Genomic DNA, 24,287 nt, shown 5'->3' on the forward strand with positions numbered 1-24,287 from the left:
GTTCCCTTATGAGTAATGAATCATTTTGCTCTTGTTGCTTTCAAGATTTTTTCCCTTATCTTTGACTTTCAGCATTCTTATGATGATGTGTCTGGACGCTCTTTGCATTTATCCTACTTGGAATTCATTGAGATTCCTAGATGTGTAGCTTGTTTTTCAATAAATTTGGGAAGTTTTCAGCCATTATTTCTTCAATTTTTTTTCTTTTCTTTTTTTTGTTGCATCTTTCCCTGTCTTCCCTTCTGGTATTCCCATTATATGTATATTGACTTTCTTAGTGGTGTTCCAAATTTCCCTGAGACCCTCTTCATGTGTCTTATTTTTCTTTGTCTATTCTTTGACTTCCATAATCTCAGTCAATCTTCAAGTTCATTTATTCTTTATTCTGCTATTTCAGCTCTACTGTTGAGCCCCTCTGGTGAGTTTTTAAAAATTCTTCAGTTGTTATACTTTTCAACTCTAGACTTTCCATTTGGTTCTTTTTAAATAATTTCTGTCTCTTTATTGATAGTCTCTATTTGATGAGACACTGTCTTTGTCCTGCAATTCTTTAATCATAGTTTCCTTTAGTTCTGTGAACATGTTTATAATGGCTACTTTGAAGTCTTTTGTGATAAATTCAATATCCTGTCATGCTCACATGCAGTTTCTGTTGCTTGATTTTCAGGCATATGAATTATACATTCTTGTTTCTTTGCATGCCTCATAATTTTTTGTTGGAAATTGGACATTACAGATAACATATTGTAGCAACTCTGGATACTGGTCCCCCTCCTCTGGGGCTTATTATTGTTATTTGTTTAGTGTTGGGCTGGATTATTTTAGTGAAGACTATCCCTTTATACCTCCCCACCCCCACAGTGTTAAGCCTCTGATGTTGCTCCTGAGGGAGATGCAGCTTCAGGTGTGCCCACAGTCATCCTGGAATGACAGTGCTTTCATAGGACTCTTGTGATGAGAAAACAGCTATTCTGAGTTGCTACCTTGGCATTTCACAGTATGACAACCCTGGCCACGCTGAGTCTACACATTTAGAGAAAGACCTGAGCTTAGGTTCCCTGCTTCAAGTTCCCCTTTGCTTCTCCCAGGTCATCTTTTAAAATGACCACTCAGAGTTGAGCCTTCCAAAAGTTAGTGATCTCCACCTCAACCACCTTATAAGTAACAGGTGCTTGCTACCCTGTTCTCTATCTCCTGCTCACTGGTGACCTGGGATAGAGAACTGCCCTTCTCTGGCTCATTCCCCCCACCCCCTGCCCCCTCCCCAGCTTCTGGGATCTGTAAGTAATAAATCTTGTGACTCTACTTCCTTTGTGTGAGTGTATTGAAAATACACCTTCAATCAAAATGCCCCCAGGGTTTTCACTTCCTCAAAGTGGTAGTTCAGATGCTAGGGAGCTACCTGCCGACCCCTCTGTGAGTGGCTTGTGCCTCCTCATTCATCAGGTCATAATCTACATATTCTTAATTCAATGCACCGGCTACAGCCCCCAAAACAATTCTTCCTCTCTTTCCCTGACCACACCCAGCTGTTAAACTGCACTAATTGCCAGCTGACTGCTCCATTGTTTTCAACAATGCCCTGGGCATACATTCTTCTACAGACTAATCCAATCAAGTTCTGGCTCCTTTGAAAGTGTTCTGCGGTCAGTGTTTGATACAGGTATACCTTGTTTTATTGTGCTTTGCACATACTGCGTTTTTACAAGATCCTCCACCAGCAAAAAGATTACAATGCTTGGAAGGCTCAGATGATGGTTAGCATTTTTTAGCAATAAAGTATTTTTAAATTAAGGTATGTACATTCTTTTTTTTTTAGACATAATGCTATTGCACACTTAATAGACTACACTATACTGTAAACATAACTTTTATAAGCACTGGGAAACCAAACAATTCACAATAAAGTGACTCACTTTATTGTGATATTTGCATTATTGTGGTGGTTTAGAACCAAACTTGCAGTGTCTCTGAGATGTGCCTGTATTTGTTTTGACCCCAAGAGGGCTCCTCCCAGTTCTTCTTTCCCTGGTTCCCTCTTGTGAACCAGCCTCCAGTATAGCCTGTCTCTTGGCCACCTTTCACCACCTCTTCACGTTCTTGAGAATGCCCTTGGGCTTGAACTTCTCCACTGTCTATTGCAAATGAAGTCAGTTCCTTTGGGAAGAAATTAGGAACAATCTGTTTTTCTGACTTGCTTTCCCTCCAGGCAAAATCTCTGAGCCAGGGCTCTGGAGCTGGGGTGAGGACAAGGGCAAACTTCTCCGTGAGTGACACCCATGCTCTCGGAGCTCAGTGGGAGGGCATCAGCCTGATGTCCTCTCTGCTTACCTCTTCTGGCATGGAACACTGCCTCACAGCAGGGCAATGGTGATCAGGGCCCCAGTATGTGGGGTGGTGCCTCCCCCAGGGTGGAGCCTCTGCTCCGTGGGTGGGGGCTGGGCAGAAGAGAGCCCTTCCTCTCAACCAGACTTACTTGGACTCAGCCTCAGCAACAGGCACTGGGGGCACCGCTCCTTTGGAAGGAGGCCCTCCAACTGGGAGCCGAGGGGAGTGCTCTTAGCTGCAGCAGTCTGGAGTGGAGTCTCTGCCTCACTGAGCTGGGAGAGAGGAGGGATGGGGTGGTCTTGGCTCAGATACCACAGGCTCTTTCCTTTCTTGCTGAATTTTCATAGATTTCTTGGATAGATGTTTCTTCTTTGCCTGTTTGCCCTTAGAACCATTCTCAGAAGCTTTAATTACAGTAGTCCTTCTTTATCTGCAGTTTCACTTTATTTGGTTTCAGTTACCCATGGCCAACGATAGTCTGAAAATATTAAATGGAAAATTCCAGAAATAAACAACTCATAAGTTTTAAATTGTGTACCATTCTGAGTAGCATGATGAAATCTCGCACCACCTTCCGCTCCATCCCGCCCAGGTCATACATCATCTCTTTGTTGGATCCTCAGACATCAACATCATCTGCTCCTGACACCCAACATTGGCACTGTCACGGCTCAATGATCCTCCTTCTCCATGGAGCTTATGATCCTCGGTCAGAAGGTCAATAGTAGCCTAGTGCTACTTCACAATGCCTACATCATTCATCTCATCACGTAGGCATTGTATCATCTCACGCCGTCACAAGAAGGGTGAGTAAAGTAAAATAACATAGAGAGAGACCACATTCACCTAACTTTTATAACAGTATATTGTTATAATTATTCCCTTTTATTATTAATTATTGTTGTTAATCTCTTACTGTGCCTAATATATAAACTAAATTTTATCAGGTACATGTGTATAAGAAAAAACATACTCTAGATAGGGGCTGGTGCTAGCCAGGGTTTCAGGCAGCCACTGGGGGTCTTGGAATGTATTTCCTGTGGATAAGTGGGGACTACTGTATTGTTGTGGTTTTTTGTTTTAATTTTTATTGTTTTTCCTAATTTTTACCAGTTTCACTAAGAATGGGTCAGTGGAGTGCCTCACATTGTCATCCTGGAGGTTGATCCTCAAGTAGTCTTGGTTTGGTTTTGTTAATTTTTTTTTCAGTTTGAGCATCTGATTCTGCATCCCAATAAGGTCCCCACACTGCCGCTGGCTGACGTGTGTTGTAGGTTTCGTGTCTGTAGGTTTTCCTTCTCTGTTCTTTATTGAAGAAACCAGGTTGTTTTACCTGTAGTTTTCCACAACCTGGATTTTTCTGCCTGCATCCCTGGGTGTCATTTAATGTGTTCTCTCATCTGGAAGCTTGACCAGTGCCTCTGACACCTCCGTGCCACCTCACATCTCCTCAGTCCATCTGTGAACTCATTTTTGCTGCAGCAACAAGCTGCTCAGGGGCAACCCAACAGCATCTCCCATCGGTCACTCCAAAGCTCTCTTTCTACTCTACGGCTTCTCTGCCAGGTGTGGGGTGCTGGACCATTCTGACCATTCCTGCCCACAAAGCTAGAAGTGTGAGGGAGTTAATATTCCATGGGGCAACCAGTAGATGAATCCTCTCCTCTCTGTGTCTTGGGTGGACACTTCTGAGGCACATCCTACAAGGTTCCTCACGGGTCTCCAATGGGTCAGAGCCTCAATTGCCCACAATGAGCACTACTCCAATAACCTCCCTGGTGGGTGGGCTTTCCCTCCTTCCTTGTTTCACCCTCTCCAGCCCTTCACTCCTGCTCCTTAGGATCATTTCTAATATAAACCACCTTCATGCAGCCCTCGTCTCAGGCTCTGCATTTGGAGGGAAGAGGCTAAGACAATCAGATTGTGCCTTAATGTCTTAGCAAGACTACTAATAGGAGCATGGTGAACTTCCATCAGGAAAAATCCAATGTCTGGTCCACTCTCTCTTTGCGATGTTAGCCATCACTGACATCGACAGCTTAGTCACCCTTAGGTATAGTTCTTGCAGGAAAGGTAGGACATATTCTTAATTTTTGTTAATTTACCAGCTTTCAAAATGACATTAGTTCCTGATATCCTCCCAAAGGGAGTCACTGAGGTTTTTGTCTTTAAAGAATGATTATGAGATCATGGATTTAAACATGCCTGATGGGTTTCACGCAATGGTGGCTAGTATTCTTGATGATGCTCACGCTGTCCTATCTTTGGTCGGTGGGTCTTCATCTAAGTTGGCTCCCGAGTCCAACTTTAGTGTTCCTCAATAACCTCCTTGATTTCTAAAAACGAATCCAGGCTTTTCAGTAGAGCTACTGATTTAACAAATATGGAATATATTTTACAAGGTTATAGCAATACTTCTAATTTGGATTCAGACTACAGGGTTTTTATTACCTTCATTGATCTTAAATCTGTATCTTCTTTTTCCCATGCCAAAAAATTTCAGTTCTTGACTCTCCTTGGGTCATTTGGGACTTGGGACATTTGAGTTGTTTTCAGTCTTTAGTTGTTAAAAGTTTTATTGAATAAATTGCCTTTTGAGTGGATCTTTTGAATTTTTGCCAATGTGTCTTCAGGATACATCCCTTGAAGTAAGATGGCTGGGTCAAAGGGTAAATACAGAAGTAATTTTGTTAGCTATTGCTAATTTCTCCTTCTTTGGGGGTGGTGGCCTTCAGCATCCCCACTGACGATGTATGAGATGCCTGTCTGCCCACAGACTGAACAATAGCACGCCATCCACCTCTGAAGTTTTGTCAGTTGGATGTGTAAGAAAGGGCCTCTCAGTGTGTTTTTATTTCTATTTTTCTAGCTATGAGTGAAATGAGGGGTCTGTTTCTATCGCTCGGATGTTTCACTTTGGCTAAGGGCTGTGTAAAGGCAACACAGGAAGGGTATTTGTGGAAAAACTGAATTGACAGTAAAAACTCATACCTAATAATTTATTTTAAATGGTTCTAGATTGATAGCACCCCCACTCACATGACAGAAACAAATACTAATTTTTTCTAGAAGAACTCAGATGTGTCAGAGAAATTCCAGAGGTAAAGTTCAAAAGAATACAAACTCACAGCCAAAAATCACAAAATTCACCAGCAAACACGGCACCATGAGTGAGTCAGCAGAAAAAATGGACAGAAGAATCAGAGCCGCAGTCTTCAGATATTGATATCATCAATCAGAGAACATAAAACAAGTCTAATATGTTTACAAAATAAAAGAATGGATTGAAAATGTGATGAACAAGCTATAGAAATCCAGCAAATTATAAAAACAATGTAGAACTTATAGAATTGAAAATCGTAACTACTGAAATGAAAAACTGGACGAGTTTAACAGCATATTTGATACAGCTGGTAAGAAAACTAGTGAACTGCAAAGTAGATCCGAAGAAATTATCCAGAATGTAGCAAAGCCAGATAAGGAACAGAAAATATGAAAGCCTTAAGAAACATGGAAGAAAGGGCGAGGATGCCTAACATACATTTAATTGTAACAGACAATGGCCCAGAGGTAACATTTGAAGAGACAAAACCTGAGGTTCAAAAAACCCAGTGAGTGAAGAGCAAGCAGGGTGGGTGGTCTCTTCACCTGACAGCTCTGAGCGCACCACAGGACACCGTCAGAGAAACGACAAGCTGTCTTCTTTTTTTTCTTTTTTTAAAAGATTTTATTTTTCCTTTTTCTCCCCAAAGCCTCCCGGTACACAGCTGTATATTTTTAGTTGTGGGTTCTTCTAGTTGTGGCCACCTCAACATGGCCTAATGAGCAGTGCCATGTCCACGCCCAGGATCCAAACCGGTGAAACCCTGGGCTGCACGAACTTAACCACTTGGCCACGGGGCCGGCCCAAACAAGGTGTCTTCTGAAGAACAGCCATCAGGCTGACACCTGGCTTCTCAGCTGCAACAAGGACAGCTGGAAGGCAGTGGAACAATGTGTCCAACATGCTTAGGGAAAAACTGCCAATCGAGTACTGCATTCCTAGCAAAAAGAGCTTTCAAGAACAAGAACATAGAGACTTTTTCAGCAAACAGAATTGAGAACGTTTGTTACTACTGGCTCTTACTGAAGGAAATGCTGAAGTTCCCGACCAGCAGAAGGAAAGCGTTTCCATTTAAAGAGTCCGAGAGGCAAGAGGAAACGCCCAGCAGAGGCAGTGCTCACGGTGGGTGGACTGACCGCCTGACCACGAGGAACCACAGCAACCATGTCTTGTGGGATCACAAACAGAATCCTGGCTACCAGGCACAACTCTACCAGTGCCCACGGCGTAGAGGGGCTGGAGCATCAACTGTCCTTGTACTCTTTAGGGAAAGGGAAGAGACACTGATTAATCTTACACTCGAACCAGCTAAGTATTTATACTAAAACTGGGGGGTAACTACTAAAATACTAAGTACAGTGTGCCTAACTTTCCAAATAACAGCATGAGAAAAGCAGCTCACTCCATGCAAAACAGGGCACAAAAAGGGAGAAAAGGCAGCTGGGGAAGGAGACACAAGGAGCAGGTGGAAACATTTCACACCGCAGATTTTGGACAGTGCATTGCAGCGGCACTCACGGGTCTGGATGGGACCCTGAGGAGCTCGGCCCAAGCTGACGGGACAGGGTGTTTCGTGCTGTGGAAGCAAACACGACATTCTGCCAGCTCCTCAGGTGACCGAGCACTTCACCTACCAGTTAGAAAAAACAGGCTCACCCAACAGGTTCTGGTCCCCCAGATAACAAAATGCTCTTTCACGTAAACCTAAGCATGGGAATCACATTTCCCACCACAGACAGACTGATGCAAACTCGGTGACCTTACACGCTGCCGGTATCCGGCAGCCGGTGCTGAGGTCGGACTCCCAGAGCACCTCCTTCTCTTGTAAACGCTCCCAGCTCTGAGTCTTCCTCCGACACCGCGACCCAAAACCAGGCAAGGTCTTGCAGCAGAAATAGAAGCGTCTCCTCAGAATTATTGATGCAGGTGGTCTTTTTTTTTTGCATCAATAATATTCCTTACACTGAAGTTTCATATTCCGTTTTTTAGAAGAAAAACCAAGGCAGATTCAACAAGTAGCTTTCTAGGTAGGGGCGAAGCTAGGATTGGAGCCCAGGACTGGCAGTCCCCAAAGACTATGAAACACATGCCTGTGTGCTGGCTAACGCTGTGGGCAAGTGAATCTCAGATGTGCTGTTACGAAAAAGGCCCACGTGTTCGTGTGGAAGGGTGGGGTTACAGAGAGGACGCACAGGAGTTAGGGAAGGGGCGAGGTCCCCGAGGGGAGACGAGCAGAAAGAAGAGCATCTTTGCATGTTAGTGTTTTTCTCTGTTATGTTTTTCAAGAACCAAAGTGGGACCCTGGGCAGCCCTGCCATAGCCCCTCAGCCAAGGCTGGTCACCGCCCACCCAGAAGTGTACATCAGGTCTCTCATCGATACACTAGGCCTGTACTTCAGGTTTTACTCTTTTCCTTGCACACCAGGTCACCTGCTTTCAGGGTTTTTAGTGCATGGAGCTGCTGGCGTGATGCGACGCTCTCCTGGAGACCCCATCTGCTCCAGGTGTCCCGAAAGCTTTGGGTGTGACTCAGCAGGAGCTGGGCCAGCAGCCTCCGGGCCGGAGTCACAGACCACCACCAGCTGCCTCCAGCCAAATCTAGAGCCCAGAGCAAGAGCAGGCCGGAGGTGAGACGGGGAGGCGGAGGCCCACCCTGCTGCTGCTGGCTGAGCCCTCAGGCTGGCACAGCTGGCATGCCAGCACCCCAGGTGCTGCTGGAGGGGATGTGGCCTCTGGGAGAGACTCTGCCAGGCCAAGCCCTGATTTTATCAAAACAGAGCTGATCCAGCTGTTTCTGTCGACTCGCTGCCTCTGGTGGCGTGCATCTATGCCCCACACACCCGCCCACCCGCCGCAGCTGCTCTGCCCTGCTGTAGCTCCGCACCTCTGCTGGGTGCCCTCTCTAGCCACGTTATCATTGTCGACCGCCGATGAGAACTGCATGACTCTGATCAGTTCCACCCGGAAGACACCAGCCAGACACTTGGGTTCTGGTGCAGCCCCTCCCTCGCTGCAATGCCCATCCCTCTGCCCATCACTGTCCTTCATCACCGTTCCTCCTCCGGGATGCCGCCCGGCTGGCACGCCTCTTTCCCAGTGCCGACTGCCCTGCCCCGGGCTCCTGGGAATCCTTTCTAGTTTCCATGTCCCCCCAGTCAGGTCTGCTTCCTGACCGGGCATCTCTCACAGAGTCATGAACTACTGAGGACTCAGACAAGCGAGACATCCTGCCCGGTCACCCCCCGAGGCTCTAAGATTTCATAAATCTTTCTGAAAACCAAACACTAAAAACAGAGCACTCACGGGTGATTACTGCTCGTTTCCCAGTCTGATTCAACAATATGGGAAGGACGACTAAAAGCCCACTGATGAAGAACATTTACTTTTTGTGCTTAAAAAGGACACTCTGGGGATGGCCCCTGCAGAAGGAGGTGGGCCCGTCTCCAAGTCATCAGAGCACCCGCCAGGATCATTTCTGGAATCTGTGGGTCTCTCACTCCTTCTGATAACGGCTACTGATGTCATTCAGTCATTTGCCAAGGAACCCAGACATCGAGGGCAGCAAAGGCCTGGGTCCTAGGGACCGCAGCAGAAGGCCAGAGAAAAAGCCCATCGTTGACACCACGTCCTGCAAAAGGCAACTGTCTCCTGCCTCAGGGGCTGCTCAGAGGCCTGTGGCTCTTTCTCTTCGTCTCAGTCGTCACTGGTGTTTATTTCTTTTCTTGGTGCTTTTAAATCCTCGTGATGCCCCTTGACCAAAACAGATGGTAGGAGGTATTCTGAAACGAACAAAACCCTTCACACTCAACTATTATACCTTTTGCCAACAAACAACCCAATTCATAACAGCAGTCTGATGTGTGCTTTCTTCTTGTTCCAAAATGCTCCCTCTCTTTCACCCTGTGGAGCATTCAGGACGTGGGCTCTCCCTTTGCACAGCCCAGGGCAGCTCCCTGTCTGCAGCTGGCCAGCATCCCTCAGGCCCGCTTCCTGTGGGAGTCTCCCAGCCACCAACGCACGCTTGCCGCGGAGAACTCGGCCAGCTTCTGCCAAGCTCTCCAGGGCTCAGACTTCCTTTCACCCCGTCGGATGAAACCCTAACAGCCCAACGGCTCCCGGGACTCACTCGTAGGCCAAAGTCTAGGCAAACGCTCAAAGGCAGCTGAGGGACACGAGTCTATCTTCCTGTCAATTTGGATTCCCTGGCAATTTTTTTCCCTTTTCCCCCAAATTAGATCTGAAATCAACTTTAACCCAACAAGAGCACAGTTCATGCTAGGAAAACAAACTCATGGGTTGTAACTTAAGAAATTACAACCAAGGTTCTTTCTATCTCTGTTTTGGCCATGTTTTGCATTTCTGTGCTGCAGGAGTTCCAAAAACAGAGTACACAAGAGAAATTAAGTTATTCAAGAGACAGGAAGAGTCATGCTTTCCATTCCCACTGAAGCCAACATCCCGACCCAGAGTCAGCTTCTCTCAGTGAAAGGGCCGGCCAGGCTCAACCCAGGGACTCTCCACGTAAAACACGTGTTCAGACCCTGTTTCAGGAAGAGCCCAGGTACTGACCTGCGGCCAGCCGTGTGCCTCTCACCCGCAGGTTCAGAGCAGACTTCCATGGCGTCCCCTTCCACCTGCTCCCCTTCAGCCCCCAGGGCTTCTGCCGACACTTGCACGGTGGCCCTGGGCGTGGCTGGGCTGTGGAGGACAGAGAGGTGAGTGCTGGCTCCTGCAACCCCAGTTTTTCCCTAGAAATGAACTTCTGAGGAAGACGTTATTTTTCTCACAAAGATATCTTGTAACTATTTTGGCATAGTGTCATCTTCAGGCTACCAGGACAAGGAGGAAAATTACAGCAAGGCTGCAAGTGAATATGATAAACACCACATTTTACAAATCTAGGTATGACAACTACACTTTATCTTTCAAAAACAGTATTATTACAGTGCCGTGTGGTAAATGCCTACCAAGCGCACCAAAAGTTTTCTGTGATAATCAGTAAGAAATTTACTAAACTTAACTCTGCAACATTGAGAGTCTCCTCCCCAACACCAAGGTTTCCATCCAGCAGTGCAGGGTTTTCTCCTGAAAATGATCCCTCAGAAAGGAGTTACCGTATACTCAAGGCCTTACAAAAATCTCCCACATTGCAGTGGGTTCTCAGAATTATTTTACTTTGAAGATTTTATTTTTTTCCTTTTCCTCCCTAAAGCCCCCCGGTACATAGTTGTATATTCTTCATTGTGGGTCCTTCTAGTTTTGGCATGCAGGACGCTGCCTCAGCATGGTCCCATGAGCAGTGCCATGTCCCCGCCCAGGATTCAAACAAAGGAAACACTGGGCCGCCTGCAGCGGAGCGCGCGAACTTACCCACTCGGCCACGGGGCCAGCCCCAGAATTATTTCACTTTAAACAGTAAAGTTCTTTAGAGGCAAATAAGTTAGTCTAAAGAGACTTCGATCAACGTACTATCTAGATGGTCACGAAGGTTCACCCAAAAACAATCAGTTACAAAACAGGGAAAGAAACATAACACAGATTCAAGAATTATCCCCACAGACATTTCCCCACAGTGGGCTCTCAACAGAACCGTGTAACAAATGGTTTTGTTGTCAAGTTCCTAAACGTGTACTGACAGGACAAACGAAACACTGGAGGCCCCACGTGAGGGGAGGGGCTCACGGCCTGCAACAACATCCCTGAGGCCCACATCTGCTCCACTCGAGAGTGGCTGTGCCGAGCGGAGGTGTGGCACAGCCGTGTGAAGTGTGAGCATAGAGAACCACGGTGAGGTTCCTACACACCCAGGCAGACACTGGGAGGGCACCCCAGTCACTCCCAGGACAGAGCCCAGGAGGCCCGGGGCTCCCCTTCCTGTCCTCCTCTAGCAGGGGCCCCATACAAAACCACCCCCACTCATCTACCCTTTTTTGGTGACTCTCGACTTGTCAGGGTTTCCGTCACCTGCAGCTAAATATGAAGTTAAGTGACAGGGATGCTAAACTACACCATCTACGTCCTTAAAGTCTATATGCTCAAAAGGCTTTCTAAATTCAAGGGGTGGCCGCATCCTGCAGTGTGGACACCGTGTCACCTCACGTACCTCATGTTTTTCTTTGGTTTATCAAACCGAAAGTCCGCAGGGTAGAGGTGACGTCTCACCAGGTGATCCTTCCTGTCTTTGCTGGTCTTGAACTTCTCCGTGCACCCTTCCACCAAGCACTGATACTGAAACGAAACAGCATACCCTCCATCCTGACCCCCGGAGCCCTCGCCGCTCCTCAATGGGCACACCAAGGGCAGGGAAGGTGCCCCCTGGCCTTGTCCCCAACCCTGAGAGCTGGGAGTGGCACTCTGAGCCCTGCAGCCCGGATACCCACTGGACAGTTTGGGAACAAGCCCCCGGGGTCACTGCACTTGGCCTTGGTCACCCACCATGTTCTGCCTCTCAGACAGGATCTGGAACAATGAGTCGTGCCACTCCAGGATGTGGATGTCCAGCAGGTGTCCTGAGGGGAAGGCTCGTTTGCAGAAGGAGCAGACGTTTCTGTGCAAAGTGTGGTAGTGGTGCTCATAGTCCTCCAGGGCGTCGAACACCTGGCAGCAGCCCGCCACCTGACAGGTGAACTCGGGCACCCTGACAAAGGAAACCGCCTGGTGGGAACCCCATTCCCCTGGTGACAAAGACTGTCAGAGTCCCTGTCAACAGCTTCCTTTTAAGTGCCCTGATACAGCTTCGAATGTTTCTTTTACAGTCCCAAACCCTACCCTGTTAAGAAGTTAGTTTTCACACCAGCTAGGCGGAGGGGAGGCCGGCCTCTCAGGGCGTGGACGGGTGCAAGCAGGGGCGGGGCGGCAGGTCCCCCTCCTCCACCTGAGGGGCGGTGGAGGAGGGGTGGAATGGGGCCCCGGGAAGGGGCGGGGTGGGAGGCGGGGAGGGGACGGCGCTGGGCCCAGAGCCGCTCACCTGGGCCTCTCGGGCGCCCCGGCCACCTGCGTGAGCACATCCTGGAGGTACAGGTGCCGCTGCACGTCCCCGTCCTGCAGAACACGCGCGTAGTGGGTGGGCCGGGCGCCTCGCGGCCCCGCCCCCGCCCCGCCCCTCGGCCGCAGGCCCCGCCTCCAACCAGAGGCCCCGCCCCAGACTCAGCCCCGCCTCCAGCCAGAGGCCCCGCCCCGAACCTCAGGCCCCGACCCCTTACAACGGCCCTCCGCCTCTGCTCACGCACCTCGAAGAACTCGTGCTCCCGCGGGAAGCGCACCTGGCGCGCCGTGAAGCGGAAGGGCACGGCGCCGGCCTTGGGGCTACGCTCCACGGGCAGAGGCTCCGCCGCACCGGGGCCCCCGGCCAGGCGGGCGTGCACCGCGGGAGGCAGCTGCATCACCCTGCGCGCCGGCAGCGCCGCAGCCTATCGGCCACCGTCGACGGGCCGGCAGGGGCGGGGCCGGACGTGACGTCGCGCCACTTCCGCCGCGGGCGCAGGCTGGGCGCGCAGGTCCTCCGGTGAGTTGGGACCGGAGGGTGTTGGGCCCCTCCTGCGGACCCGATGCACAACCGGTGCGGGCCGGCCTCCGCGTTGTGGCGCCGACGGTTCGGGTCCCGGAGCGGGGTCTCTGGTTTTGTCCCGAGCCCTGACGGTTCAGGCCGGCCCCGTGGGCGGCTCCCGCCTCCCTCCCGCCCTCGGCGCCGTCTTCTTGCTGGCGCCGCCCTTCTGTCCCTGCTAAGGGCTGCAGCCGCCTCTGCATCGTTCTTGGCTCTGGACCAGTCTCCAGGCTGGAGCCAGAGCTCAGGTTCCGTCATAACTCCTCTCGGCCTAAAGCCTTCGATGGCTTCCCGTTGCCCCGTCCGGGGCCTCCCGGCCCGTGGGGCCCTGCCGTTCGCCTGCATCTCCAGTGTCCCCATCCCATCCCGTCCCATCCGCTCCAGGCGCGGACAGGGCGCGGCGCCAGGTGCGCACGGGGCCGGTGGAGAAGTCAGGACGTCCCTGCCGTTCCGGAGCCTGCAGCCGGCAGGGGGGACAGACGTCCAGCTGCTGGATGTTACCTAGTTCATGTGGTGACGGGTGACACGTCAGGGACGCGGGGATGCGTGAGACCTACCGTAGAGGACGGCCGAGGCCCGCCGAGACTTTAACTCTCCACTCCTCCCCGCAAGTGTTTCAGCCTGGAGCAGGCGAGTGCGTGCCCACGTGCGGTGGCAAGGAAAATGGGGTGCTGTTTCTTTAAGAAGTTAAAAACGTAATTACACAGAAAAGTGTGATTTAAAAATATAATCAGAAACTTTTAGTAACTTCATTTTGGTGGTGAAGGTTTGTGACTACACATCCTCGACCAGTCATTTTCACGCCTGAGAAGAGCTCTGGTCAGATCCAGACCAGTTTTCGTCTCTTATATTTTACTTTCCTGTCTCTGAGAAAGCAAAGCATTAGGCTCTTGACATTTTCCACAATTTTTTTTTTGTTTTTTGTTTTTTGTTTTTTATTAATGTTATGATAGATTACAAGCTTGTGAGACTTCAGTTGTACATTTTTGTTAGTCATGTTGTGGGTACACCACTTCCCCCTTCGTACCCTCCCCCCACCCCCCCTTTTCCCTGGTAACCACCGATCAGATCTCCTTCTCAATATACTAATTTCCACCTATGAGTGGAGTCATATAGAGATCGTCTTTCTCTGACTGACTTATTTCGCTTAACATAATGCCCTCGAGGTCCATCCACGTTGTTGTGAATGGGCCAGTTTTGTCTTTTTTTATGGCTGAGTAGTATTCCATTGTGTATATATACCACATCTTCTTTATCCAGTCATCAGTTTCTGGGCATGTAGGCTGGTTCCACGTCTTGGCTATTGTAAATAATGCTGCGATGAACATAGGGGTGCAACGGACTCTTGAGATATCTGTTATCAGGTTCTTAGGATAGATACCCAGTAGTGGGATGGCTGGGTCATAGGGTATTTCTATTTTTAACTTTTTGAGAAATCTCCATACTGTTTTCCATAGTGGCTGTACCAGTTTGCATTCCCACCAACAGTGTATGAGGGTTCCTCTTTCTCCACAACCTCTCCAACATTTGTCGTTCTTGGTTTTGGATGTTTTTGCCAATCTAACGGGGGTAAGGTGATATCTTAGTGTAGTTTTGATTTGCATTTCCCTGATGATTAGCAATGATGAACATCTTTTCATGTGTCTATTGGCCATATTCATATCTTCTTTTGAGAAATGTCTGTTCATGTCCTCTGCCCATTTTTTGATCGGGTTGTTTGTTTTTTTGTTGTTAAGCAGTGTGAGTTCTTTGTATATTATGGAGATTAACCCTTTGTCGGATATGTGGCTTGTAAATATTTTTTCCCAATTAGTGAGCTGTTTTTTTGTTTCAATTCTGTTTTCCCTTGCCTTGAAGAAGCTCTTTAGTCTGATGAAGTCCCATTTGTTTATTCTTTCTATTGTTTCCCTCAACTGAGGAGTTACAGTGTCCGAAAAGATTCTTTTGAAACTGATGTCAAAGAGTGTACTGCCTATATTCTCTTCCAAAAGACTTATTGTCTCAGGCCTAATCTTTAGGTCTTTGATCCATTTTGAGTTTATTTTGGTGTGTGGTGAAAAAGAATGGTCAATTTTCAATCTTTTGCATGTGGCTGACATTTTCCACAATTTTTAAAATAATGTTTTTCACGCCAGTTTGTGCAGTTAGCTTTGAGCTCTTCAACAAAGACTGCTTTCCACTTCCCTCTTTGTTTCAACCAGCCGTTCGTGGTGAGTGTGTGCCTGATGCTGCATGGACATGACGTGTGCGTGAAGTGTTGCCGCCTCGCCCGGCTGGCTCACACTCAGTGTGAGGAGGAGTGAGTTGTGCTCAGTCGCAGAAGTCTGTGTCTGTCCACTTGTGGCGAATGATGGAACTCAGGAGCATCAAAAAGACCACATGAGGGGCCGGCCCTGTGGCCCAGTGGTTAAGTTAGTACGCTCTGCTTCACAGCCTGGGGTTTCGCAGGCTCGGGTCCTGGACGCACACATGGCACCACTCATGAGGCCATGCTGAGGCAGTGTCCCACATGCCACAACTAGAAGGCCCCACAACGAAAATACACAACTATGAACTGGGGGGATTTGGGGAGAAAAAGGAAAACTAAAATGTTAAAAAAAAATACCATGTGAGCCATTGCAAGTAAATATTCCTCAAAGCTGTTGTCAGTGGAGACACTGTTGGTGTTTGGGGGGAGGGGAGGGTGCCTCTGTTGCTGTTGAGCTTCCCTGGCCTCCTCCTGCTAAGCACTAAGAGCACCCTTCCAGTCACTGTCACAACCAGAGGTTACCCCTACACCTTTCCAGAGGTCCCCTGAGGGGAGGTACCACCTGCAGGGGGAGCCAGATGCCTTGCCAGAATTGTTCCCCAAATCCACATAGAACGGCAGACTCCTCGTAGTATTACTACTTGTGACGTGGGCTGTCTGTGGTTTTATTTCTGCCACAAATGTGAAGTTTCATGAAGATGGTCTTTGAATAAATATTCCCTTAGATGATGTTTTTTCGGAAGAGTTCTCTCCACCTGCTTGTTTCTGGTGGAGGGGTGTTTTGTGTCGTGGTAAACGCAATATTCTTGCCGTCTGGCGTGACCAAGGTGGTCCTCGGTCCAGCCGTTGCAGGACAGCCTGCAGGCCTGGGGGAGCCTCGTAGACTGTGGGTAACCCGGTTGCCCTTAGGAATGCAGAGGCCGTCATTGGGAGAGTTGACGTTGTCTTTGATGTTTTCTCTAGTTTGCAGTGCCTACTTCAGGACCCTCGGTGACTAATGGGATACCCAGTGATTTCGGATGTTGTCGGTGATTCAGATCCAGTTTTCCTTTTGTAAAACCAACCATTAATCAGGCAACAGTGAACACTTCCGGTGGTGGCTTTACGTGGTAATAGCTGCAGCACTTGTCCCTGCTTTTCTGATAACACTCGTGCAAGAGCTCACTATGCGCAGGCCCTTCGGGGCCCTATACGAATGGTTGATCTCCACAGCAGCTCTGGGTAGCTTTTACTACTCACGCTTTTCAGAGGAGGCTGAGAGAGGACGAGCTCCTTGCCCAGGGCCCTCCGGCCTGGAAGCAGCCAAGTCAGGGTTCAGAGTGGCTGGGGCACCACAGCCCACGCACTGCTGCGCCTCGCGCCTTTAACTGTGGTTCTTGGGAGCGCCTGATTTAGAAAGGACGTGCGCTAGTGACTTAACTCACCAGCTCGTGTTACTGTTCTGCTGTCCCGTGTGAGATACCCCGCCTCGGGCCAGTATTCAATGTTTGTATACTGTGACACAATGACGTTTATGTATGGAGACCTAGTTTTCCGTCACGCAAGATTAGAGTCTCACTTTGTTAATGTGGAGTTAGAAATTAAAGTTGACTGTTGGCATGTTGCGAGGGTATGCGCTGAGTCTTCTCCACTTGAGGTTTTCCTCAACTTGTGGCTTGTCTTCACTGGAGCTGCTAGCACAGTGGTTCTCAACCTTTTTATGGGTCACAGAGCCTTTGAGAATCTGTTGAAAGACCCTCTCCTCAGAAAATTCACAGGCAAAAATGATTTTACCTCTGATTTCCAAGGGTTCTTTTGTGATCCCAGATCAAGAACCCTTGCATAGGTATATTGAAACGTTTATGTGCAGCTTGTGAAGTGTGCTTGTGTTCATTTTTTGAATCTGTGGCTGGTTGCCATGGATTCTCTCTTCTCCCCTTTTGTCAGTATTTGTGATCATAATGGCTAACTGGTCAGCAGTGGCAGAGCACAACCCCTGTGCAGACTGCTGCTGTCCCGGTGTAGTAGCCATGTGCTGTAATATGCTGTGCACTGTACTGTTTGCTTGGTGGGATCTGAGTTACGATTTTGACCCCAGAGAGTTGTGTGTCTAATGGTGAGACCCTAGACCCTAGGACATCTGGTCAACAGGGCAGACTGAGCTGAGGTGGAATCCTACCCAACTCAAATGCATAGGAGAACTATGGTAATCTTACTGAAAGCATCTTCGTATACAGCCAAGTTTGGACAAGGAATGGAAATGTCTTGGCTACCAGAGTGCAGAAAGAAGGCAGCACTGGAGGTGTGAATGGAGGTGCAACTGGACAGCGCAGGGTTTGCGAACCAGGTGCGGGCCTCACAGGTGGGAGCTGGAGTTTTGATATTCATGCCAGGACAGGGCAGTGGCTTAGGCCTACACAGACCTCCTTGCATAGATTCAGGACCCCTGAAGGGCCAGGACCACTGTGTCTGCACAGCCAGAACCAGAAAGCTCTGTTTGCCAGCCGACACGGGGAAGCTCCCCGCTGGCCCAGAGCCATGTGTGGTTGAAGTCACCCAGGAGGAAGGAGGACTCAGGCCTGTGGGGCCACATCCACACTGTCTGCACATGCCAGCTCCCTGAGCTGAGGAGTGAGCCTGGAGACTGGCTGCAGCTAAGGAGACTCAGAGCTGTGGATTCCCAAAGGGAGCATGTCCGCTGAGGATGAGCTCCCAGCAGGAAATGACAGACCACAGCAGTGAATGCCACCAGGACAGAAGAGGATTCACACCCCAGGAATGAGCCCCAGGTGGTAGACAGTTGGCAAGAGGCTGTAGTGGCGGTGTCTATGAGGGGGAATGTCTGGGCTGGGCCATGTGATGATTTGGCTTCTGTAAAACCTATTGTTGACCAAATTCAATGGCTTGTAGATTTTTTCATTATAGGTTTTTGTTTTTATAAACTGCTTTTCTCTTACCTTTAGAAGAACGTATTGTGATGTTGTCTCAGAGCCAAAACCATGAGTGAATTTCGCATTCACCATGACGTCAATGAGCTGCTCAGCTTGCTGCGTGTCCACGGAGGGGATGGGGCCGAGGTCTACATCGACCTGCTTCAGAAGAACAGAACCCCATATGTCACAACCACTGTGTCTGCACACAGTGCCAAGGTGAGTGCCCATCCTCACTGCAGCTGTGTGCCCTGGGCAGGTGGGCCCCGTCCCCGCTGCAGCTCTGTGCCCTGGGCAGATGGGCCCCGTCCTCACTGCAGCTCTGTGACCTGGGCAGATGGGCCCCGTCCCCACTGCAGCTCTGTGACCTGGGCAGGTGGGCCCCGTCCCCGCTGCAGCTCTGTGCCCTGGGCAGGTGGGCCCCGTCCCCGCTGCAGCTCTGTGCCCTGGGCAGATGGGCCCCGTCCTCACTGCAGCTCTGTGACCTGGGCAGGTGGGCCCCGTCCCCGCTGCAGCTCTGTGCCCTGGGCAGGTGGGCCCCCTCCCCACTGCAGCTGTGTGCCCTGGGCAAGTGGGCCCTGTCCCTGGTGCTGTGCTGTGCACAGAGTTCACCTCCCTGACTGGGCGGCCACAGCAGTGCCAGTGTTGATAGCAGACAACGCTTGTTGAATGCTTTCCATAGACCACGTGTTCTGCTGAACTCAGTGCTTCTGTTGACTCCTCAAGGCAGTTCCTGTCATTCATCCCATTGTACAGATGAGTAAATGGAGGCTCAGGGAGAGCACTGCACTGTCAGTCTGACCTCAGAACCCAGACTCTTGACCACTCCCTCCCTGTGTTCCATGAGGAGGAGACTCCATATATCCTCTGGATGTGTATTAACCACATTAAAGTCCCTTTAAAGTGGATTTTTTTTGTTTATTCAAATAATGTCTAACTTAAAATTATAGATCTCTAGTAAAGATAATTTTGAAATCTATTTTTGAAAATGTGCAAAGCTTCACTTACTTAAAAAGCTTAATAACGGCACAAGGATAATTAGAAAAATTCACTGAGCAGGATAGAGAGTTCAGGAACACAGAATTATGTTTAATTTATGATAAGGGGACCACTATCACTCAGTAGGAAAGCATCCTAACCCTGGGCCCATGCGTAATAAGAAGTTCCAGAGAGCACAGAGGTAGTGTACAGAGGACACGTGAGCTACTGGGAAACGAGTGGTGTTGATCTACGGCTCAGGAAGCACAGCGGGAGGAGACCACAGAGGAGAACGTGGGTGGGTTCACAAAACGTTCTCAGGAGTTTTCTTAGTTTTATTTCAGACGTACGTGATTATTTAGCCTACCGAATTTCACTTTATTTTGGCTTTTGTGTTTATTTTCTGGAAGATTTTTTAAAGTGCTTAGTTACTGTTTCTAAATCACTTGTGTTTATGCTTTTGAGGTTAAAATAGCAGAATTTTCTCGTACTCCAGAAGACTTTCTAAAGAAATACGATGAGTTGAAATCTAAAAACACAAGGAACCTCGACCCACTGGTGTACCTGTTGTCAAAGCTCATGGAAGACAGAGAGGTAATGTCTGCTGGGCGCGCACACACCGTTCCTCGAGAGTGACGGGAAGGATGTCCTCTGTCTCTGCAAGATGAACATCCATGTGCTCCTGGGGGAGCTGAGTTGTGGAGTGGTTCTAACGAATGTTTTAAGCACCCACGAGTCACTCACTGAGATAACCCCTCACGAGTCTGAGGTCACTGGCGCCGCCTCACAATCTTGGGCCTCACTTCTGCTGACCCATAGCACCTGCTCATTGGTCCTCTCCCACTTCCTGCCAGTAGGTAACACAGGAATGGGTTTATGGTGCATCGGGATGAAATGGCTCCTGATGGTGAGAAGCACGAGAACTACTAACAGGAGTTATCTCCTGGGGTCGGGGGCTTTAGTTTTCATCTTCTCCTGCCATGTTTTTGTCGGTTTTAAATTGACCACTGTTACTTGTGATACTAAGAAAAGCATGTGTTGAGGCCAAGGGAGCCATGGCACACAGGAGGGTCCAGGGTTGTGTTGGGTCCTTTTTCTCACTTTACAAGGCCCGGAGTCTGTTCAGGGGTGAAGGGTGTGACCAGGCCCTTGTTGACCACCAGTGCTGGAGATAGATAAAGGGAAGTGGTCTAGCTGAAACAAGGGAGACCAGTCACATGTAGAGAAAAGGCTGTACCATTGGGAATGGAGTTTGGGAATTGGCTGTCAAATCAGCTGTAGGATTTCCCTCCTCTCATGATTTGAGGATGTGGCACCTCGTGATGGGAAGCATCCAGAGACCAGAGTGCAGCTCACGGTCTAAGGGGGACCACCTGCTCTCACCACCACGTAGTTATTGGAGTTAGGAGAGAAGGAGGTGGGGTTGGCTGTGTCTGGCAGAGTGCACGAACCTGACGGCCCAGGGTAACCTGGGGTTTTGTGTGTTACCAGACTCTGCAGTATTTACAACAGAATGCAAAAGAGAGAGCTGAGCTCGCAGCTACTGCAGCCGCCAGCAGCACCACCAGCTTCAGTGCCCCCGCCACAGCCTCCAAGATCTCCATGCAGGAGCTCGAGGAGCTGAGGAAGCAGCTCGGCAGTGTGGCCACAGGCTGCACATTGCAGCAGGTACCTCGCCCGTTGTCTGTTAAAGCTGAATCTGCATGTGGAGACACTGAGGCCTCGCTCCTAGTCAGGACCTGACTCTGCATAGATGAGCCCTGGGCCCCGGGAGCGGATGACCGGTCCAGCGGGCTCTGGCTTCCCCAGGCACTCCTGGGTCTCAGCTGGTGCAGACTGTGATCCCCATTTCTCTCCGTTAATTTTTGACCATTTGCTTTTAAGGTTATCTTTAAGGATAACTTTCTGTAGGTCATTTTCTTACTGCTATATCACTGCTTTTGGTTTTATGTCCTGCCCTGTCTCTTTTTTTTAAATTTTTTTTAAAGATGGGCACCTGAGCTAACAACTGTTGCCGATCTTTTTTTTTTTCCTGCTTTTTGTCCCCAAATCCCCCTGTACATAGTTGTATATTTTTAGTTGTGGGTCCTTCTAGTTGTGGCATGTGGGACACCGCCTCAGCATGGCCTGATGAGCAGTGTCATGTCCACGCCCAGGATCCAAACTAGCGAAACCCCGGGCCGTCAAAGTGGAGCGCGTGAACTTAACCGCTTGTCCACGGAGCCAGCCCTCTGCCATGTCTCTGACATAAGTCTGTCTTCTTATGGTATTGTCTCTGTGGCCTTTAAGCCCCCTCGGAGCTACATCCCCCTGAGGGTCTGAGCTTAGTGTGTGCTTGTTGACCATGGCAGCTCTGACAAGGACAACAGCTGGTGCTGGTTGGCATGCCCAGCCCCTTGCGTTGTCCTCATGGCACTACCCTGTGATGACAGACAAGGAAACCAAGTTTGCACTTTCCCGTCCTACTGACCACCCCTGAGTCGGTGCTTCCAGGCTGCCGAGCGCCCTGGTCTGCCACTGGCGGCTGGTCCCGCAGGAGGACCACTGCTCTGTGCACATGCCAGGAGCCAGCCTTTCCCGGTGTGGCCTCGTTGATCAACGTCTTGGCCCTAAGGGGATCAGTTGGGGCGCCCCTTCTCCAGCCATCTGTCCCTGGGGCCTTGTCTTCACCCTGCAGGTCATGTGTGGACTTGGAGCCACCAGGAGCGAGCGACTGAGACTGTGCACAGGTGTTCCAGAGAATCGGCTGCTCTGGCAAGGTGCAGCCCTTCTCTGGTGTTCCTGCTTGACTGTGGGCCCCGCACAGGCTCAGACCCTGATGAGGGCCTGGGTCCTTTGTCTCTCTCATCTCCAGCGCCTTGCACTGTGACAGGCCCAGAGACATTCGTTTCATGTCCACCCGTATTTATTGAACCCTTGTGTGCACAGCAGTTGACTTTCAATGCCATAGATGTGTGTGTTTTAAGCATTTGTACTAAATTTTTCTGTTGTTGTTTTTAAAAATCCTCACTAGTCTCTGGAACTTACAAGAAAGATGCTTCGAGACAAGCAGAACAAAAAAAATTCAGGCCAGCGCCTCCCTGTCTTCCCAGCGTGGGTGTATGAGAGACCCATGCTGGTCGGGGACTTCCTCTCTGGCTCGGGCTTAAATACAGACACAGCTGTGCCCATAGGTACGTGATGCGTTTATGTCTTAACACCCTGGGGTTTCGTGGCATATGCATTCATGTTGATGCCTCAGCAGGGAGGGCAGAATGTGAGTGACGTGCCAAAGCCCCGCAGCAGGCGGGTGATCACGGCTGTCACCCAGGCCCTTTGCTGCCCTTGGTCACATGGTGATGCACAATGCCTGCTGACAGCTGTGCTGTACCAGTTTACCAGTGACTGGCTCTCTGACCTTTTGGTGCAGACCCTCGGACACTTCCAACAGCAGCACGTGACCGTGGCAGGTTTGCTGCAGTAGTGACGGGTCCTGGCCCGTGTGTGTCGAGTTCAGGTGGATTGAGGGGCATCTGGGGATGTGTGCATGTGCACACTAGGGCTGCATCTCACAATTCACAAGTACTTTCATAGATTAAAAGCCAGACCTCACCAGTTAAGGATGTGGAATGCCTGCCATGTCCTGTCCTCCTGGCACGTGGTCCATGGTGGAGAGGAAATGCCTCGGTGCCCTTTCCTTTCCTGCATCACCGTGGCTCTGTGTGCAGTAGTTAGAGACACAAACACCTGTGTTCAAGTTAATGAAAAGGTGTAGAAAACCATCTACTCTGTACAGCCTTGCATCGCTTAGCAACTGCATACATTCTGAGAAATGCCTAGTTAGGTTATTTTGTCGTTGTGCGAACATCACAGGGTGTACTTACACAAACCTAGGTGGTATAGCCTCCTACACACCTAGGTGCTAATCTTACGGGACCACTGTTGTACATGTAGACTGTCATTGACTGAAACGTCGTCATGCGGCACATGAATGGTTGTTTTCAGTGGTGATCCAAACTGTTAAAGTTTTCATGGGAGTCACACTCACTGAGCCTAAAGTCAGCCAGGGGCTGTATTGAAGGGCCGACAAGCAAGGTGGGCAGGGCTTCCCAGGGGCACCGGGGTCTGGGGACACTGTGGGGTGAAGGCCCCAAATGCTGGAGGTGAGGGGCTAGGGTGTCCCTAGGGGCGCTCTGGCATGCAGATGTGGCAGATGAGACCCTGGGGGATCCTTGTCAGCAGGGCTCACCTGAGCACCCAGGGGGGTGTGATTCCTCCTGTCGTGGCCTCTGTGGTGATGTTGCGCTTGTGTTTGGATCTGTTAGAAAAGAAAAAGACATACAATCCCATTTAAAATTGCAACAAAATAAATTAAATACCTAGGAACAAATTTAACCAGAGAGGTGAAAGACTTGTACAGTGAAAACTTTTAAGACATCGTTGAAAGAAATCGAAGACACAAAAATGGCAAGATATTCCATGTTCATTGGAAGATTAGAAGAATAAACATTTAAAATGTCCGTATTATCTAAAGCAACCTACAGATTCAATGCATTCCTATCAAAGTCCCAACGACATTTTTCATGGAAATGGAACAGAGTCCTGAAATTTATGTGGAACGACAAAAATCCTGAATAGCCAAAGCATTCCTGAGAAAAAAGGGCAAAGCTGGATGCATGACACTCCCTCGTTTTAAAATATACTGCAAAGGGGCCGGCCCAGTGGCGCACTGGTTAGGTTCCCACATTCTGCTTTGGTGGCCCAGCATTCGCCGGTTTGGACCCCTGGTGAAGACCTTCGCACTGCTTGTCAAGCCATGCTGTGGCAGGCGTCCCACATAGAAAGTAGAGGAAGATGGGCACGGATGCTAGCTCAGGGCCAGTCTTCCTCAAAAAAAAAAAAACAAACTGCAAAGCTATAGTAATCAAAACAGCATTGTACTGGCACAAAAACAGGCACACAGACCAGTGGAACAGAGTCGAGAGCCCAAAAATGAACCCACACATCTATGGATAGCTAATTTTTGACAATAGAGCCAAGAACATAGAATGGAGAAAGTTTCTTCAATAAATGGTGTTGGGAAAACTGGACAGCCACGTGCAAAAAAGTGAAAGTAGACCACTATCTTACATCATATACAAAAATGAACTCAAATGGATTAAAGGCTTAAGGTAAGACCTAAAACCATAAAACTCCTAG

At 49.4% G+C, this 24,287-nt stretch overlaps 2 protein-coding genes across 11 annotated transcripts in view; one reads left to right on the plus strand and one right to left on the minus strand.

The window, feature by feature from the left end:
- Positions 1 to 269: 269 nt before the first annotated feature.
- Positions 270 to 12,866, minus strand: ZNF511 (zinc finger protein 511). 4 transcript variants are annotated; one of them, XR_011543273.1, is made up of 7 exons: positions 12,661 to 12,813; positions 12,399 to 12,472; positions 11,867 to 12,068; positions 11,535 to 11,659; positions 10,001 to 10,129; positions 2,477 to 2,806; positions 1,657 to 2,157 (listed from the first exon to the last, which is right to left on the minus strand). XR_011543273.1 is itself a non-coding variant. In XM_070631051.1 (6 exons), exons 1-6 carry the CDS (start codon positions 12,811 to 12,813, stop codon positions 2,782 to 2,784), a joined length of 708 nt encoding a protein of 235 aa, XP_070487152.1. In that variant the 3' UTR covers positions 270 to 2,781. The 4 variants fall into 4 exon arrangements, 3 of the variants coding, with proteins under 3 accessions (XP_070487152.1, XP_070487141.1, XP_070487132.1); XM_070631051.1 differs by having other exon boundaries at positions 270 to 2,806; XM_070631040.1 differs by lacking the exons at positions 1,657 to 2,157; positions 2,477 to 2,806 and adding an exon at positions 8,793 to 9,210 and having other exon boundaries at positions 12,661 to 12,866.
- TUBGCP2 (tubulin gamma complex component 2) overlaps positions 12,664 to 24,287 on the plus strand; it is a 32,540-nt gene continuing 20,916 nt past the window's right edge. The window contains exons 1-5 of one of the 7 annotated variants that reach the window (XM_070630938.1): positions 12,664 to 12,935; positions 18,165 to 18,350; positions 19,575 to 19,703; positions 20,601 to 20,777; positions 22,123 to 22,282. In XM_070630938.1, coding sequence (XP_070487039.1) covers positions 18,201 to 18,350; positions 19,575 to 19,703; positions 20,601 to 20,777; positions 22,123 to 22,282 — 616 coding nt within the window. In that variant the 5' untranslated portion in view covers positions 12,664 to 12,935; positions 18,165 to 18,200. Of the gene's footprint in view, positions 13,609 to 17,164; positions 17,549 to 18,164; positions 18,351 to 18,887; positions 19,704 to 20,600; positions 20,778 to 22,122; positions 22,283 to 24,287 lie in introns of those variants that run through there. The other 6 variants (XR_011543225.1, XM_070630953.1, XM_070630945.1 and 3 more) reach the window with 6 other exon arrangements.

This window comes from Equus przewalskii, chromosome 1 (assembly GCF_037783145.1).
Source record: "Equus przewalskii isolate Varuska chromosome 1, EquPr2, whole genome shotgun sequence".
Classification (NCBI taxonomy): domain Eukaryota; kingdom Metazoa; phylum Chordata; class Mammalia; order Perissodactyla; family Equidae; genus Equus; species Equus przewalskii.

Excerpts from the sequence above, each read along its gene's own strand:
- ZNF511 (XM_070631031.1), bottom strand. The coding sequence starts at position 12,813 with ATGCAGCTGCCTCCCGCGGTGCACGCCCGCCTGGCCGGGGGCCCCGGT. Across the intron at positions 12,473-12,660 it reads GGGAGCACGAGTTCTTCGAG|GACGGGGACGTGCAGCGGCA; the intron begins GTGCGTGAGCAG and ends CGTGTTCTGCAG. Across the intron at positions 9,228-10,000 it reads AGGCACACGGCTGGCCGCAG|GGTTTTGTTCGTTTCAGAAT; the intron begins GTCAGTACCTGG and ends TTGAGTGTGAAG.